The sequence below is a fragment of the Pelodiscus sinensis genome, chromosome 19 (assembly GCF_049634645.1).
Source record: "Pelodiscus sinensis isolate JC-2024 chromosome 19, ASM4963464v1, whole genome shotgun sequence".
Lineage (NCBI taxonomy): Eukaryota > Metazoa > Chordata > Testudines > Trionychidae > Pelodiscus > Pelodiscus sinensis.
In genome coordinates this window covers 5763008-5780737 of record NC_134729.1, presented here as the reverse complement: position 1 = coordinate 5780737, position 17730 = coordinate 5763008, and the positions used below count along the sequence as shown (strand labels likewise).

Here is a 17730-nt window from a genome sequence, read left to right as displayed (position 1 = left end):
TGCTCACTACTTTCTGAATGGTATCCTTCCTGCCTTATCCATCCACTGACTTTGATCTTTATGTACTCAGGTTTAACACCCTTTCTCCTGATACTTTATGCATAGAGGTAGAGGGGTAGGCGACAGACCATTGTTATTATCCCCTCCCCTTCCCTTTTCCTGTTTATTTCGAGTTTCCTTATCCTCTAATCATAACTCCAGTCATCTGAAGAAGTGGGCTGTGCCCATGAAAGCTCATGATACTATCTACATGTTTTGTTAGTCTATAAAGTGCTACCAGACCATTTGCTTGCTGGTTTTTTTTCCTGTAAGGGTATGTCTTCACTAGCCCCCTAGATCGATCTAGGGAGGCTAATGAGGGCGACCAGAATTGCAAATCAAGCGTGGGATTTAAATATCCCGTGCTTGATTTGCATGCTTCCGGCCGGTCACCATTTTAGAGATTGACTAGCCCAAAGTAACTGCCAGCGTCTATACGCGGCAGTGAAACGGGATTCCAATTTAAAGCCCCTAAATCGAATTAGCTGGTAAATCTCATTGAAGGAGGAATACCAGCTAATTCGAGTTAGGGCTTTAAATCGGTGTAGACGCGGGTAATTACTTCGGGCTAGTCAATTTCTAAAATGGCGACCGGCTGGGAACATGCAAAGCAAGCGTGGGATATTTAAATCCCACGCTTGATTTGCAATTCCAAGCACCCTCATTAGCCTCCCTAGATCGATCCAGGGGGCTAGTGTAGACGTACTCTAACAGACTAATTCGGCTACCCCCTGAAGCTCTCAAATGTCAGTTCATCTTGAAAGCTCCCATGTTTTAATGTTTTAATGCTTGGTGATGGCACTGTGACTTTAAAGTACTGTTTTACAGCTTTTGTGTGCCTGTCCAGCAAAGCACTTGTGCATTTGCTTAATCTTCAGCATGTGAATAATCCTATTGCCTTTGATAAGACAGTTCAATTGTTAGATGCTTTACAGAATTGGGACCTAATTGGATGCCTCCACAAAAGCATCCAGCTACTTTGTTATAAAAGCCAGTGGTATAGAGTAATCGAAAGATATTGATCCACACATGGTGCGATGGGCTAATGGAATTTCAGAAGAAAACCCAGTTTTTACGTTAAAACAAAGTAATAGAGGAGAAGTAGGGAAAAGCAAGCGAAGGACCCCAAAGTTACTTTTTAAAGTCTCTACATCAAGATTGGGAAGTTTCTTTCTAAAAATGGTACCCTTGCTCAGTCATAAAAATGTAGTCTGGATGAAGATCAGTGGGTGAAACTGCACAGCCAGTTGTGGGGGAGGCTAAAGGAGCATGGTGATCCCTTTTTGCCTTAAATTTGATGAAAAAGTGTATGTGGCAGGGTGAAAGACAAAGGACAGACCAATGGAAACACTCATCATGTTTTAAAGCAGCCACCAGGGGACTCCTTGTGGAGTTTCTCTGCAAAGCCTTGTGCCAGGAAAGGGAACTTGACAGAAAAGTCGTCTTCTTTGCTTTGCTTTCTTTGGTAGGCTAACAAGCCTTGTGAGTAAAGGAGAAGTGGTGGATGTGGTATACCTAGACTTTAGTAAGGTATTTGATATGGTCTCACATGACCGTCTTATTGATAAACTAGGGAAATGCAACCTAGATGGGGCTACTATAATGTGGGTGCATAGTTATCTGGATAGCCATTCTCAGAGAGTAGTTATTACTGATTCACAGTCATGCTGGAAGGGCATAACAAGTGGCATTCCACAGGCGTCTGCTTTGGGGCCAATTCTGTTCAATATCTTCATCAATGATTTAGATGATGGCATAGAGAGTACGCTTATTAAGTTTGCAGATAATACCAAGCTGCAAGTGCTTTGGACGATAGAGTCATAATTCAAAATGATCTGGACAAACTAGAAAAATGGTCTGCGGTAAATAGGAAGGAACGATCAGTTTCACACACACAGAATGGGAAACAACTCTCTAGGAAGGAGTTGCAGAAAGGGATCTAGGGATCATAGTGGACCACAAGCTAAATATGAGTCACCAGTGGGATATTGTTGCAAAAAAAGCAAACATGATCCTGGGATGCATTAACAGGAGTGTTGTGAGCAAGACACAAGAAGTCATTCTTCCTCTCTACTCTGTGCTGATTAGGCCTCAGTTGGGCACTGCATTTCAAGAAAGATGTGGACAAATCGGAGGAGGTCCAGAGAAGAGCAACAAAAATGATTAAATATCTAGAAAATATGACCTATGAGGGAAGACTGAAAGAATTGGGCTTGTTTAGTTTAGAAAAGAGAAGACTGAAAGGGGACATGATAACAGTTTTCAAGTATCTGAAAGAGTGTTACAAGGAGGAGGGAGAAAATTCGTTTTCCTTAGCCTCTGAGGGTAGGACAAGAAGCAATGGACTTAAATTGCAGTGAGGGAGGGTTAGGTTGGACATTAGGGGTGTGTCTAGACTACAGGGTTTTGTCGACAAAAGTGGACTTTTGTCGACAAAACTATAACTGTGTCTACACTGCCACATAATGTCGACAGAACTCAGCTGTTTTGTCGACGGCTATAAACCTCATTGTACGAGGAATAACACCTTTTGTCAACAGTTCTGTTGACAGAAGGCGTTATTGCATCTATGCTGTCCTTTGCGTCTACACTCTCATGTCGACAAAGCGGCTTGCTTTGTCGACAGAACTGGATGTAGTCTAGACGCTCTTTGTCAACAGAAGCTTTGTCGACAGTATCTGTTGACAAAACTTCTGTCGACAAAAGCCTGTAGTCTAGACGTATCCTAGGAAAAACTCCAGGGTGGTTTAACACTGGAATAAATTGCCTAGGGAGGTTGTGGAATCTCCATCACTGGAGCAGGTTGGACAGACATCTATTAGGGGTGATCTAGACAGTGCTTGGTCCTGTCATGAGGGCAGGGGACTGGACTTGGTGATCTTTTGAGGTCCCTTCCAGGTCTAGTGTCCTGTGTTTTTAAGATCTAAATCAGGGGTGCGCAATAATTTTTGGCCAGTGGCCACCTGAAACATTTTTGAAGTGGCCCTGGGTTGCCGCAAAAGGGGCAGGGCCTAAACTGGAAGGGGCGGGGCCAGGATGGTTCTGGGCTTCCTCGCCCACAGACCATAATTGGTCTGAGGGTGGGGGAGACCCTTTGCCCCCCCTTCCCACTAAGCACCCACGCCCCTGGCAGGGAAGGAGGAGGCTTTGGACGTTCTCCCACTCCCAGGACAATCAGAGCTTGGGGGCAGAGGAGCACACAAAGTTTCCTCCGCTCTGCTAGGAGCACGCGGCACTTTTCTAAGTGCCGCACTCGCTTTGTAGGGCGGGGACAGGGTGGAGGAAGCTTCGTGCAGCTTCCCTGCCTCTAGGCCCTGATTGGCCTGGGGGCGGGAGAAATGCGAAGTTTCCTCCGCCCTGCCCTGTGAGGCGTGCAGGGCACTTCAAAGAAACTTTGTGTGCTCTCCCGCCCCCAAACTCTGATTGGCTTGGGGGCGGGGAAGCGTGCAAAGCAAGGCGGGGGCAGGGCAGAGGAAACTTTGTGCGCTCCTCCCATCCCCAGGCCAATTTGGGCTCGGGAGCAGGGGAGCACGTGAAGTCTCCTCCCGCACTGCTAGGAGTGCATGGCACTTCAAAGTGCTACATGCTCCTTATTGGCCTAGGGGCGGGGGAGCAGCAGGGCCTCCGTGGGTCGGATCAACCCACTTGGTGGACTGGATCTGACCTGCAGAAGCCCTTTTGCTCACCCCTGATCTAAATCTCTTTGAACCTGGCAGATTAGGCCCATCCCTAACTTTGGTACCTTGAATCCCAGGCCTGCAATGAGCAGCATGCGGGCTACCTGGCCTGTGCATCAAGACTCACTGATTGCAAGAGGGTGGGGTGCTGCCGAGGGCTGTCCTGCAGGGAGCTCATTACGGGATTGGGGCCCTAATGTTTAAGTTCTGAATTTGTCAATAGAAACATCAGGAACAAAACTGATTTTCAGTGCAGCGCTCGCAGGTTTTGTTCTACAGGTCCCATTCATGTCAGTGAGACTCAGGTAGCTAAATGCTCATATGCAGCTTCACTGCAGCCCGTCATCCCTCTGCCAAATGTGACCTCTTCTCCTGCAGGTGCTGAACCTGTTCTTGGCTTTGCTGCTGAGCTCTTTCAGTGCCGACAACCTGGCAGCGACAGACGATGACGGGGAGATGAACAACCTGCAGATAGCCGTCATCCGCATGAAGAAGGGGATTGCTTGGGTCAAGGTGAAAGGACGTGAGTTCATGCAGGCGCATTTCAAGCAGAGGGAGGCGGATGAGATCAAGCCCCTGGACGAGCTGTATGAAAAGAAGGTGAACTACATGGCTAACCACACAGGGGCCGATATTAACAGAGACATTGATTATCAGAAGAATGGCAATGGCACCACCAGTGGAATTGGGAGCAGTGTGGAGAAATACATCATCGATGAAGACCACATGTCCTTCATCAACAACCCCAACCTCACCGTCCGGGTGCCCATTGCTGTGGGCGAATCCGACTTTGAAAACCTCAACACAGAAGACTTCAGCAGCGACACGGATCCCAATGGCAGCAAGGAGGTAGGGTGGGATGGTCCGTGTTCGCTTGAAGCACACGTCCGTTTCACCACTATGGGTGACTCCTGTGGAGAGAATAGCATTGCTAAGGAGGTGATGGCAGGTCTCATGTGGTATGTCTAGACTACATGCCTCCGTCGACAGAGCCATGTAGATGAGTTTACTAGATATAGGAAAACGAAGTGGTGATTTAAATAATCGCCACTTCATTTACATCAAAATGGCCGCTGCACTTGTGAATGAGGTTTACCAGAGCTGTCAACAAAGGCTTCCCTTGTCGACCGTGGCGTGTCCAGACTGCCCTGCTGTGCGCCGAACAGCTGATCGGCACCATGCAGCGGTCATTCTGATGTAAATGAAGCGGCGATTATTTAAATCGCTGCTTCATTTTCCTGTGTCTAGGAAACTCATCTACATGGCTCCGTCGACGGAGCCATGTAGTCTAGACATACCCATGGTGCAGAATTTTGCAGCTGGGGAATCTGAATTCTGTTCCCTGCTTTTGTTGTTAATGTGTACTGTGATAATGCCTACGGGCTTCAGTCATGGAGCGGGACCCTAATCTGCTAATCCTCACCGAAACACAAAACAGAAGTCAGTTCCTGACCCAGGGAACTCACAACCCAAGTTTAAGACATGTGGCAACAAGTAAATACTGACCGACAGCTCTTCCACACATTGTTCCAATGTGGTCTCGGGCTAGGGCAGGGCAGGGCTACTCAACTTTGGAAGCCCCGGGGGCCACAGTGATATTCCCAGTACATGCCAAGGGCTGCAACTTAAGTGTGGTTGCATATACGTGCAAATATATATGCAGTTAGTTTCTTTCACACTGACAGGCATGACTGCAAAGATTAAGGCAAGACTACACAACACACAGGCTCCATTTAAGTCAGTTCTGTTGATATTAATTAAAATGCAATACTTACCCAATTTCTACCCATATGACAGCACTTTTAATGAGCAATGACAGTCCAGGAATGTAACTACTAAAACACATATCAACAGAAGACCATTATATTGCCTACTTTTTTGTTTTGGCTCCCACCCATGTGTTGACCCCACATAAACCCAAACCGCACAGCAGGCCGTAAACAAATGGGCCGTGGACTTTGAGTAACCCTGGGCTAGGGGCATAATTCTTTATAATATGGGAATCTATAAAAGATCAATTAAGTTGGGCAGAGAAGGAGACAGTCCCTGCTTAAAGGAGTTTACAATCTAATCTCTCTATTGCACTCTCTGTCGCTTTAAAATAGGGATAGCACTTAGATTCAAATGCCCAGCCATTATCAACAGGTTCTTATTATCCCATCAGTGATGTGTTTCTCTTGGCCTTGTGGCTAAGATCAAGTGCAGTGTCACTTTCACGTTGGGAACAACAGCTGCCATGAATTCAGTAGGAAAGGTTTGGGCTACAGGGGAAAGTTAGCTTTCTGGCTGAGGTATAGCACACAGTGTTAAGGTATCTGAGTTATACTCTGAACTGTGTCATGGATTGCCTTGTGTGATTTTTAGGCAAGGCACAGTGCCTCTCGACTTCAGTTTCCCTGTCATTAAACTAGGAGACTACCATCAGTTCACAGGGTTTGGTGGTTAAGGATTCAATAGTTATCTTCAGTAAAGTGGTTTGTGGCCCTAGGATGGGTGTTATCACACAGTTGTAGTTATCATTGCTATAACTGTTGTGTGTTAAGGCACTATAGGTGCACTAAGTCACTGTAATATGACTGTAATAATACCCATTTGAAGGGGGAAAGAAGGGTCTGAAATGTGATTGCTACCCCCACAAAAAACTGCAGAAGTTCAGGTTCCGTTCCCTAGCTGCTCTCCAATCCTTAAGATTTTTTACTTAAAAAAACAATGACTAAATATCCTAATCAGAATGCCTGGTTCACCGTTAGTATCGCAGACCATCCTGCCAACAGCCAGGAAATTCAGTTTCCTCCGCTAAGTAGCTATATCCCATAGAGAGTGGTCGTGACATTTCATCTTTAGTTTTACCTGGCTGACGTGGGGGTTGGGGTTCTTTTTGTGTTCAAGAAACTGGATGATACCAGCTCCTCTGAGGGCAGCACCATTGACATCAAGCCAGAAGTGGAGGAAGTCCCTGTGGAGGCACCAGAAGAATATCTGGACCCAGATGCATGCTTCACAGAAGGTGAGTTCATCCCAGATAGAGAGATGGGCCTCTGAGTTGACTTAGGGACCCATAGCTGGTGTAAGCTTAGCCTAGGGCAGGGGTGGGCAATCACACGGTGGTGGTTTGCCAGGGTTAGCCGTCCATGCTATATTTGTCTGCCACAGGCACTGGCAATTTACTGCTCCTGTTGGGAACGGTGATCCGCAGCTGGCCAATGGGAGCGGTGGGAAGCAGCGTGGACTGAGACACCGCTTCCCGCAGCTCCCATTGGCTGGGAGCGGTGATCCATGGCCAATGGGAGCTGCGATCATCGGTACCTGCACCCATCCAGGTAAATATAGCAATGGGGGCGGGGAGGGGGGAGAAACAGGGCACCAGGAACTAACCCTGGCAGACTGGATCCAGCCCCCGGGCTAGTATTTGCCCACCCCTGGCCTTGGGGTTTAAGTATGGCCAGATCAGATCTAGGGATTTTTAAAGACCCTCAGTTCTGCAGACATGAATAAATTATAGTCCCACTAAGGATTTGCAGGATGTAGGCCTTTGGGGATCAGCTGTTGTTGCAATGGTCTCGGCTGTTAACAGCTAAGGCAGGTTTCTCCTTCAGTGAAAGTGAGTGGCACCAGGGGTTTTGAAGCAGGAGATCTTGGGTTTTATTTCTGCTGTTGCTGCTAGGAAGATACTGGTGGCTACAGTGTGCATGACAAAGCCACTGTAAAGTCCTACGTGGCCACTGATGTATTAGATAATCCCCAGGGCAAAGGTGTTTTACATGGCGTGAGGTGATCCATCAGTGAGTTCTCGCTCGGCTGCGTTCTGCTCACTGAGCATCATTTCAGTTTGCTGAGCATCATTATTTTAGACTGACTGCTCAGAACCTGATGGAGAGCTGGGCGTGGAGATACCACCGTGGCGGGGATCAGCATGAGGACCTGGAAGATAGGTGGACTGATTGGACGGGTACATTTTTCTTTGAATTGAAATGCCACCCCTTTAAGACTAGAGGAGCAAGGTCTTATTTATGCAGCCACCCGTCTGTTCTCACAGTGCCCCATCTCCCACCCCAATACAATTCTTCTGACAACCTCTCCTTTCCACGCTACCCCCCACGCAGGTTGTGTGCAGCGCTTTAAGTGCTGTCAGGTCAGTATTGAAGATGGGCTGGGCAAATCCTGGTGGATCTTGAGGAAGACCTGTTTCCTGATTGTGGAGCACAACTGGTTTGAGACTTTCATCATCTTCATGATCCTTCTGAGCAGTGGAGCCCTGGTAAGTTGGTTCTGGAAGTCTGCAAAGCCAAATGACATTGTACTGGGGCTCATCTCCTACTGTACTGAGAGATATTTCTGGGTAGTTGGTGGGGAAAAGCCATTTCTTGTTGGGTAATGAAGGATGGGTATTGATTTGTATTGCAATGGGCCCCCTTTGTGCTAGGTGCTCTACCAACACCTAGTAAGAGATGGTTCTTGCCCTGACGGTTTTCCAATCTAAGTAAAATTAAGACACAAAACTAGGAGCCCTGCAATCTCAGTTCCAGTTTTGAGTTCTAATTTTTCCCAGATCTTTGAGAATAAGCTTCTGGAGTGTTCAGTGAATTCCCCTATATGGGGAAGGAAGAAATGCAGTACAGTGATGCTGCAAATTCTAGTACAACGGAAGTCTGAGGCTTCTCTAGCGTCTCATTAGTACCTTTGGCTAGAAGATCCAAAAGATCTCTGCACCCACAACTGTAGTCTGATTTTTTTTTCTTTTCTTTTTCTTTTAAAGAGCTCAGCTCCCATTTAGGCATCCAAATACATGGAAAAATGTTCACATGAGCTCAGCTCACCACAGGTTGAACCTCTCTAGTTCGGCACCTTTGGGACCTGACCAGTGCCAAACCAGAAAATTTGCTGGATCACAGGAGGTCAATATTATCCAGCAGCATTACCAACACTTCCACTGCTTGCTGGGCTCTTAGAAGACATTTGGAGGTAAATTCGAGCTAACTAACAGCAGAGGACACTGAGAACCAGGACTGGTGGCTGTAAACAAATTTTATGAGGCTGCAGGAAACTTGGCCGCACCCATGATAAGTAGACATCCAGCTAACTAAACTCATGCCAGACTATGGAGGCTGCCGGACCAGAGAGTGCTGAACTAGAAAGGTTCAACCAGTGGATGCATGTTGAGAGCTAAACTGTTTTGAAAATCTGTCTGTAAGCATTGCTGTAGAAGACAATGGGTACTGAACACTTTTGAAAAACTGTTGCTCACTTTGGGTACGTCTAGACTACAGGCTTCTGTCGACAAAGAGCGTCGAGACTACATCCAGTTCTGTCGACAAAGCAAGCCGCTTTGTCGACATGAGAGTGTAGACACAAAGGACAGTGTAGATGCAATAACGCCTTCTGTCGACAGAACTCTGTCGACAAAAGGCGTTATTCCTCGTTATTTACCGCCATCGACAAAACTGCCGAGTTCTGTCGACGTTATGTCGACAGAACTCGGCGGTAGTGTAGACGCAGGTATAAGGCCACTTTTGTCGACAAAACCTTGTAGCCTAGACACACCCTTTGGCACTTAATAGGAAATGAGACCCTTTGAAAATCTGGCTCCATGGGCTTGTCTAAACTGGACTTCTTTGCAACAGTGCAACATGCTGCGTTAGTGTACAAATGACTTGCCCTGGTGCAGCTTACCCTAGTTTTAAAAAGCTGCTAGTTTGCTGCATATTCAATGGCAAAGTCTTATGTAATGACAAAGGGCACCTATTTAATTCTCAGGCCTTTGAGGATATTTACATAGAACAGAGAAAGACCATCCGGACCGTTCTGGAGTACGCAGACAAGGTCTTCACCTACATTTTCATACTGGAGATGTTGCTGAAATGGTGCGCCTATGGATTTGTCAAGTTCTTCACCAACGCCTGGTGCTGGCTGGATTTCCTCATTGTGGCTGTATGTATTTTCTGCTTCTGATCTCTGGCTGGGGAAATAAGTTTGCCTGGGAAGTGGGGTGGGGGGGGGGGGGTCATGCTGTGCTCATGAAAAGGGTCGACAGGGTGACCAACCTGAGGTGGAGCCAGAATTTACCAATGTACCTTGCCAAAGAGCCACAGTAATGGGTCAGCAGGCCCTATTAGCTCCGCCTCCCGCACCTTCTGCCCACTAACAGCCTCACCAATCAGCACCTTCCTCTCTCTCATGTGTTCGTCGCTCTCTAAAACTGGAGAAGGGACAGAAGCATGCAAGCAAAGCTGCAGCAAATTGTTATATGCAGCTGAGGAATTTCTGCACCGCAGGTCTTAAACAGATGTGTACCAACGAGGGGTTTCCATCTCCTGGCTTTTGCTGTGTTAGCATTAATCTATCATGGGGGAAGTTATAGAAAGTATTCAGGGGAGTGTAAAGAATTTGTGCTAGGAATGAATATACCTTTCCCTGGCTCCAAGCCAGCTGAAGCAACATCTTCTCTCTCCATCTAGTTTATATGAAATGCCAACGGGAGAGAGTCCAGCAGGTGGAACCTTTCAATGTTGCCACCCAGCGACAACCATAAGCACTGTGGACATTGGGTACTCAGGCCAAAGGGTCTGTTCCAATCTTTTTAGAACCCCAGGTGTCTCCAATTTGAGTGAAGAAAAAGCTGATCAGGCAAGATCAAGTTTGTCTTTATTCCTCTTTGCTGAAGAGAATCCAACACCCAGAAGAAAATGGCTGATCCTCACATCTGGAGATATGGATCACAATAGCAACTTGGAATAAGACAGACGTAAGACGATTGAAGGGGTTAGACCTTCAACGGGGGCCAACTGGCATAGAAAGAGCTGGCTGGAGGAATACACTGAAAGGGTGAAATGAGGAGAAGAGGGGAAATATTAGCTAGATCGTTGCTGAATAGAAAGAACAAAAATATTTAAAACATTCTGGGTGACATTTCCAAAAGCACCCATGAGTCTCAGGTTCCGAAGTGCCAGAGTCATTTCTGAATATGAGAGTTTTAGGCTCCCGTGTCCCTCAGGTGCTTCTGAATAGTGCACATGTGCATTCAAAACATCCACCTGTGGGGCAGAGTCCTAGCAAATGGCCAAGCAGACCTGCTGCAGTCAGCCACATGAAAGATAGACTATTACGCTTGAGAAAAAGCCTTCCTGAGTCTCTCGTTGGAAAATTCTGAATTCAATATATTTCTGCGGTACAATGGCTATGGGAACTTTAGAAATATCTAAGCAGAGGGCAGAATTGTCCCTGGTGATTTGGGGCACTGCTAATATAGAGCCAGAGTGAGATCAAATTGCCTGATATTTACTGTACAAAAATTGATATTCTAATTTGCTATTTGCTCTCTGCTCACTTGGATGCCCCTCTTCTAAACGCAGATCCTAAAAGTAACTCTTCTGATTTGTAAAGTCTACTGAAGCTGTAACTCTGTCTTGTATTACTGTGTAGTGAGGCATAAAACTAAAAAGAAAATGCCAAGACCAGAGCCTCAACTCCTCCCAAACTGGGCTGAGGAAGACGGTTGGGCAAGATGAAATTGATTAGATATCCTTTAATAAGGAAAGGCCTGCAGTTGAGTTAGCTCGTAGAAAAATTGTAAAGGTTACTGTCTGGCCTCATGCTTCATGGCATGAGCTAATTCCAGCTGGGGTCAAGAAGGAAGTACGGTATTGCACAATTGGCAGATGCAGTGTAGGTTTGTTCACATTTTTTCACAGCATCTGATCATCGCTAGAGTCAAGATATTAAATTTCTACCATACATAGAGAACAAGAGCAGCAAGTGATACATATCAGGGCACTTCTGAATGCAAAGAGTTTTACTGAAGATTTTGGGCATCACCTGGTATAGTAGTTGGAGAAATGACACCTTTGTGTGTAAAAATCTGACGAGTGAATTTGAATCTATCAGTGTTAAAACAAGGTACTGGGGCTTAACATGGTCAACAGAATTGTCATTAAACATCCCATCCTGACTCTATAAGACTTTTAAAGTATCTCAAATGGCAGAACTTGGGTTTGAGCTGAAACTCATTATGGGAACAATAACTAAGGGGGAATAAGTGTTTAACAATACTCTTGAATGTTATTTTTCAGGTTTGTTAGCATTGATAAATAACCCTCCTCCTCTGATTCCTAAAGCATGCTGCGTGTACATGTGAAGAAAGAGTCTTTTTCTGGGTGGTAATAATAATTAAGGCTTTTGCTTTTCACTCCAGCGGGATTACTTTTGGCATGTCCCAATGCCCTCTAAACATTCTGTTGATGTTTCCAGTGACTTGAGAATATAATACTGAAACACGCCAGTGAAGGTTGAAATGTCGTTTTGTAAGTTTCACTATTTTTTGTCTTGTTCACAGCAGGAACCAAGGCACTGATTTAAGTGTAAGGGGCTTGAGGAAGTCTTGGTTGTTTTGTACTCGAAATGCTTGAATTACCTCTGCATTGTGAGTGCATTAGCAATGTTTCTGCGTCCAGCCCCCCCCCCCCGCCCCCCCCAACCCATAATCTAAACTTTGGGTCTGAAACTCCTCACTTGTTTTGGGGGAGGAAACGGGGCTTGTAGATTTTTTTTCTGCTCTGCTCCAGCCTCGTTCCTTCTTCCCTACTAGGTAGGGTCACGGTAGGCTTCCCTCCTAACAGTGCAGCTTGCTACAGCCTGTGATGATTTACCTACAGAGCAAGGTCTCGCTCAGCACAAATGAGTCAGTTTTTGTGAAGGCTTATAGCTGATTCCTGCTTATTCACAGACCAGGTTGCCTGGAGCTCTAGCCGAGGCCTGACACTGCTGTGCTGCACTGGGGGAGAAGGGTCAGAAGGACTTGTTCTTGAAATAAGAACTTAAAGCTATCTCCCTTCTGCTTGTCTGGTATAAACTAAAGCTCCTGTGTGAGGCATTTCTTGGAGGTAGGTGAAGAATCCCCATGTTTTCCCTCTTGCAAGGAAGTTCTTCCTAATGTAGGTTGGAAGCAGAGGCTAAGGCAGCAGCCTCAGGCTTGTGTCTGAAATACCTGCACTTTCTGGAACCAGGCATTCAGCAACATCCATCCAGTCCAGAGTAGGGATGTTAAATATCGGTTAATTGAATAGTTGATTAACCTCATGAGTTCTTATTGGTTACTCCACTCTGCTGCAGTACCCAGGAGTGGGGCCAGGAGCCAATGTGCTCCGGGCCCACTCCTGAGGAGCCCCCTGCCACTCTGCATTGCTGCCTCTGTATCAGCGTCAGGTGCCAGGCGGAGCTGGTTCACGAGGGGAGCCAGTTTAAAAACAGCTCCCCTCGCGGACTGGCTGCCTGCTGCCCCACACTGCTGCCTCTGATACAGAGGCTGCAGTGCAGGGTGGCAGTAGCCCCTGTCCAGGGGAAGTTTGAGCTCCCAGATCCGGCAAGAGTCAGGACTGAGCTGCCTGCCTGCCCAGTTCCTAATACACTTTAAATGCAGAGCTGCAGCAGAGGTAGCTCTTGGACCCATTGCAAGCCAGGACTGAGTCAGGCTGCTGGGCAGCCTGCTAAACATTTTATTGGCTGGGTGGAGGTGGGAAATGCGTGTAGTCTATAGCATTAACCTATACACTTTTGCTTATCAGTTAATCGACTCCACTATTACATCCCTAGAGTAGATTGATTGTGGTCCATGAAGGCCACTGTGAGGCTAGTAAAGCTTCCATGGCACATCTTATCAGAGTAACAAAGGGCACACGGACAAACGCTTAAATATGTCCCCTTCTGCCCACTGCTGTGAGCCATCTGGGTACAGTGAACTCTGAAGACAGAAGTGGGAGCACTGTGCATAAGCAGTAAAATGAGATCGAATCTTCATCCCACAAATGCCAGCAATCTCACTTCCTCCCTACCCTCTTACATGCCGCAGGCTGCTCCTCCCAAGGCTCGGTTCAACCACGTCCACACAACATGCTCTCATTTGAGGGCGCATTTGAAACATTAAACTGCCCCTGCTTTTTCTGAGAGAGGAAAAATCCTGATGCTTCTCTCAGGCAAAAACAAAAAAAGTGGTCAGTGACTGAGATTGCTAAATCCTGGGCTTAGTGATTAGTTTCTTGTTTTAGTCTGAGATTCCTTCACTTCTAAATCCCTTAGCCATTGGTGTCCATCTCCCCATACCCGACCCCTCAAGCTCAAATAGGCATGATTACAGTGAGAGAAAGGGAAAATATGTTTCTCCTGCTGACCAGAGTTACCATTTGGGAAAGCTGTGATAGACGGTGAGGCTGTGTTTAGACTGGCAAGTTTTTCTGCAAAATCATGTGATTTAGCGGAAAAACTTGCCAGCTGTCTACACTGGCCACTTGAATTTCTGAAAAAGCACTGATGATCTCATGTAAAATTATCAGTGCTTTTCCAAAAATACTATGCTGCTCCTGTTCGGGCAAAAGTCTTTTTCTGAAAGACTTTTGCGCAAAAGGGCCAGTGTAGACAACACAGTACTGTTTTCCGCAAAAAAGCCCCGATCGCAAAAATGGCGGTCGGGGTTTTTTTTGTGGAAAACCGCGTCTAGATTGGCCACGGACACTTTTCCGCAAAAAGTGCTTTTGCGGAAAAGCATCCTGCTAATCTAGATGCGATTTTTCCGAAAATGCTTTTAACGGAAAACTTTTCAGTTAAAAGCATTTTCGGAAAATCATGCCAGTGTAAACGTAGCCTGACTATGTAACACATAGGTCAGTGTATTGTGTGTCCCTTTCTATCCACGATCCACAATGTAAGTCTTTTACCACCCCCAGTCTGACCGTTCACTCGTGCTTGCAGCTCTGATGGGCCCTGCTTCAAGCCACAGCATTTCAAGCAAGAAGACAGCTGTCACAAATACGACCCATCTAAGGATATAGCTACGTAGCAAATCCCGACGCTTCTCCCCCACGGCAGCATGTCTCCTAGACCAGGTTAACTGACACAGGCTGGAGGGGCTTGTGCTGCAGAGCTCGGGCTGGAGCTTGGATTCTGAGACCCTCCCCTCTCACAGGGTTTCAAAGTCCAGCTGAGCCTGAACATTTATCCTGCTATTTTTACACCTGAATTGAGAGCCTCTCCCACCTCTCTGAGTCACTGCTGTGGGTTTTTTTTCCCATATAGACATACTCAGACTTGAATCAACAGCCCAGACCAAAACATCCCTGAATACTGGCGCATTCAAAATCTGGGCCTCAATTTGGTTCCTTTCTAGAGAGACCTAGCATCATTCTTGAAGTTAATTTCCCTCTAGGTGCCTCAGTTTCCCCATGTTTTAAAGGACCATAAAATGTTGCTGTTAAGAACAGAGCTAAATTAGCTAATAATTGAAATGGAAAATCAGTGTGTAGAGGCTCAGTTATTTCATGATACGTTGTGATCAGTTGCAACTGACATTTTAAGTGGTTTAGATCCTTGCCCTTATGTGTCTCTGTAGTGTGACAACGGTTGATTTTTATATCACAAGTGCTTGCATGGGAGGCAGATGAATGTGTTGACACTGAAGGAGAGTTGTTATTTATACAGGACCCAATCCACATGTTGTCAACAGCAGTCTTTCCAGTGACTTCGGTGGAAATTGGATCATACATGTAGAGACATTAAGGCTGCGTCTAGATTGGCATGATTTTCCGGAACAGAGTGTCTAGATTGGCACGGACACTTTTCCGCAAAAGCACTTTTTGCGAAAAAGCATCCGTGCCAATCTAGACGCGCTTTTCCGCAAAAAAGCCCCGATCGCCATTTTCGCGATCGGAGCTTTTTTGCGGAAAACAAATCTGAGCTGTCTACACTGGCCTTTTGCACAAAAGCTTTGCACAAAAGAGACTTTTGCCTGAACGGGAGCAGCATAGTATTTCCGCAAGAAGCACTGATTTCTTACGGTAGGAAGTCAGTGCTTTTGCGGAAATTCACGCGGCCTGTGTAGACAGCTGGCAAGTTTTTCCGGAAAAGCGGCTGATTTTCCAGAAAAACTGGCCAGTCTAGACACAGCCTAAGTGTACATGGTGCTTTCTCGGGCTGAAGGTCCTTTCAAATTCACATCAGAACATGTAGCTCATCGTAATGGATCTTAAATTATATTCTAAACCATAATCTTTAACAAAAAAGGAAGGCTTCAGGATTAAGGCAGAGTACTGTGGATTTTGGACATCTACATTCTATCCACAGCTCTATCATAGACCCACTGCGTGACTCTGAGCAAGTCATGTTGCCCTTCTCTGCCTCAGTTTCCCCTGTTTGTAAAAGGGGTAATTCTAGTAACCCTCCTTCAAAGCAGGTTGTGCTCAGTGATAATTAAACTCTGGATCCTTTGTGAGTCTTTGTATGTATGTGTTAGAGAAGTGCTATGTGTCAGCAGAACCAAAAGCATCTGAGATTTAAAAATGATACAGATTTGAAATCGAGTGCTTTAAAGCCCAGGATGTTCAGAATGTTATGGTACCAACCCATCCCTAAAAATAGACATATGCTTTTGACATAAAATAATAAATCCATACTGTGTCCATCTACAGCCACTGTCCTAGAAAGAGCGCCACTATCAGGAATGAGTGAGGGGACTGCTATTTGAATAAACTGAGCAAGGCAGTTTGTGCGGTGTGTGTATTTATCTGTATTCTTTTTCATAGGTACCTTTAAAATTTGTCTGGCTTATTTTAATGGGAGCTGCTGGGACCCTGCAGACAATAAAAGGGCGAGGGTAAGGTTCTTGTAATCCGTTTGGGCTCCTCCTTCCAACAGACCCTGTTTCCGTCTGTGTGTCTCTGCCTCTCTCTCACTTATTTTTTCCCTTTTGTTTTTTTCTTATGCCTCTCTCAACTGCATTATTTCCTTCCAGGTTGTTTCAGTCAAGTGAAGTAGGCAGCTGGTGTCATGTCTTCGGTATTTATCTATGGGGGGCCCAGACCTGCAGTCTGGGCTGGGATTGCCAGTGCTAGGGGATTCATTCTAACAGTTTGGAACATTTTTCTTTTTTTTTTTTCCTTTTTCTTTTTGTTTTCTGTGTAGGTCTCTTTAGTCAGCCTTATAGCTAATGCCCTGGGCTACTCGGAACTAGGTGCCATAAAGTCCCTTAGGACACTAAGAGCTTTGAGGCCTTTAAGAGCGTTGTCCCGATTTGAGGGGATGAGGGTAAGATGCCATTAGCAGCTGATCCTTCTGCATGCCTGTGGAGCGGGTTTTTTTAAGCATGCTAGAACTGATCAAACTGGTGGGAAGATAATTCCAAACAGAATCATGATGCAGCTGCTAACTTGATCACACATCTTTGTGTACGTCCCCTCACCCTGCCCTCTGCTGCACGCTCCCTTTCTAAAGAAGGGAGTTGCATTTAGCTGCCTCATTACATTAATTATTGGCCCACACCACATGCCATTCGTAGAACATGTTCAACACTTGGCTGTTCTCATTTGGCCTGGCTTTTACCTCTAGCATTCGAGGCGGCTTCTCAGCTGTAACTTTTTTTTATCTAGGGAGAATCACCAGGTGCAAAGAAGCAGAATTCGAACCACCTCAAAAGTCTTCCTCCCTCTCTGTCCCCCGAGGTGTTGGCCACAGTGGGAGCTGGTGGGATTTAATCCAGGGAGAATTTAAAGTTTGTTTTTTTTGTTGTTTAAAAAAAATTGTATGCAAGTTGGTAAAAGGCTGGCTCTCCTTCTTGGATAACTCAGGCCTTTGATCCCCGCAGGAAGGAAATGGGAGGAGAGCACAGCTGTTTCAAAAAAGCTTTTGGTTTAATTCCTCTTGTTGCACCTTGTTGTTCTCAGTCCAGTCCAGTGATGACTGGACGCCTTGTCTGATAGTGAAGCTATCCTTTTCACTCCCTCCCTTTTACCATGCTTTTCCGGTTCCCAGTCCTGTCACTGTGATATTAGCAACCAAGCACAAGCAAAGCATTGAACTTAAGCTTTCCTGAAATTGCTAGATGGCACCAATGTCATGGGGATTCCATTTGAAATGATGACAGTGTCTTGTTACTCTACCACTGATTTTATATTTTGCTGTTTCCCCCTCCTTTTGTATTAGAATAATCATGTACAAAAAAGGAGGGGTGGGGGAAATCTTTCTGTAGGTAAAGGGT

The 17730-nt window shown here is 46.0% G+C and overlaps 1 protein-coding gene across 1 annotated transcript in view; it reads left to right on the top strand.

The window, feature by feature from the left end:
• Positions 1-17730, top strand: part of SCN8A (sodium voltage-gated channel alpha subunit 8) — a 128814-nt gene that overhangs the window by 93421 nt on the left and 17663 nt on the right. The window contains exons 17-21 of the mRNA XM_025188719.2: positions 4095-4565; positions 6606-6723; positions 7820-7974; positions 9471-9644; positions 16659-16781. Of these exons, the coding sequence (XP_025044504.2) occupies positions 4095-4565; positions 6606-6723; positions 7820-7974; positions 9471-9644; positions 16659-16781 (1041 nt within the window). The remainder of the gene's footprint in view (positions 1-4094; positions 4566-6605; positions 6724-7819; positions 7975-9470; positions 9645-16658; positions 16782-17730) is intronic.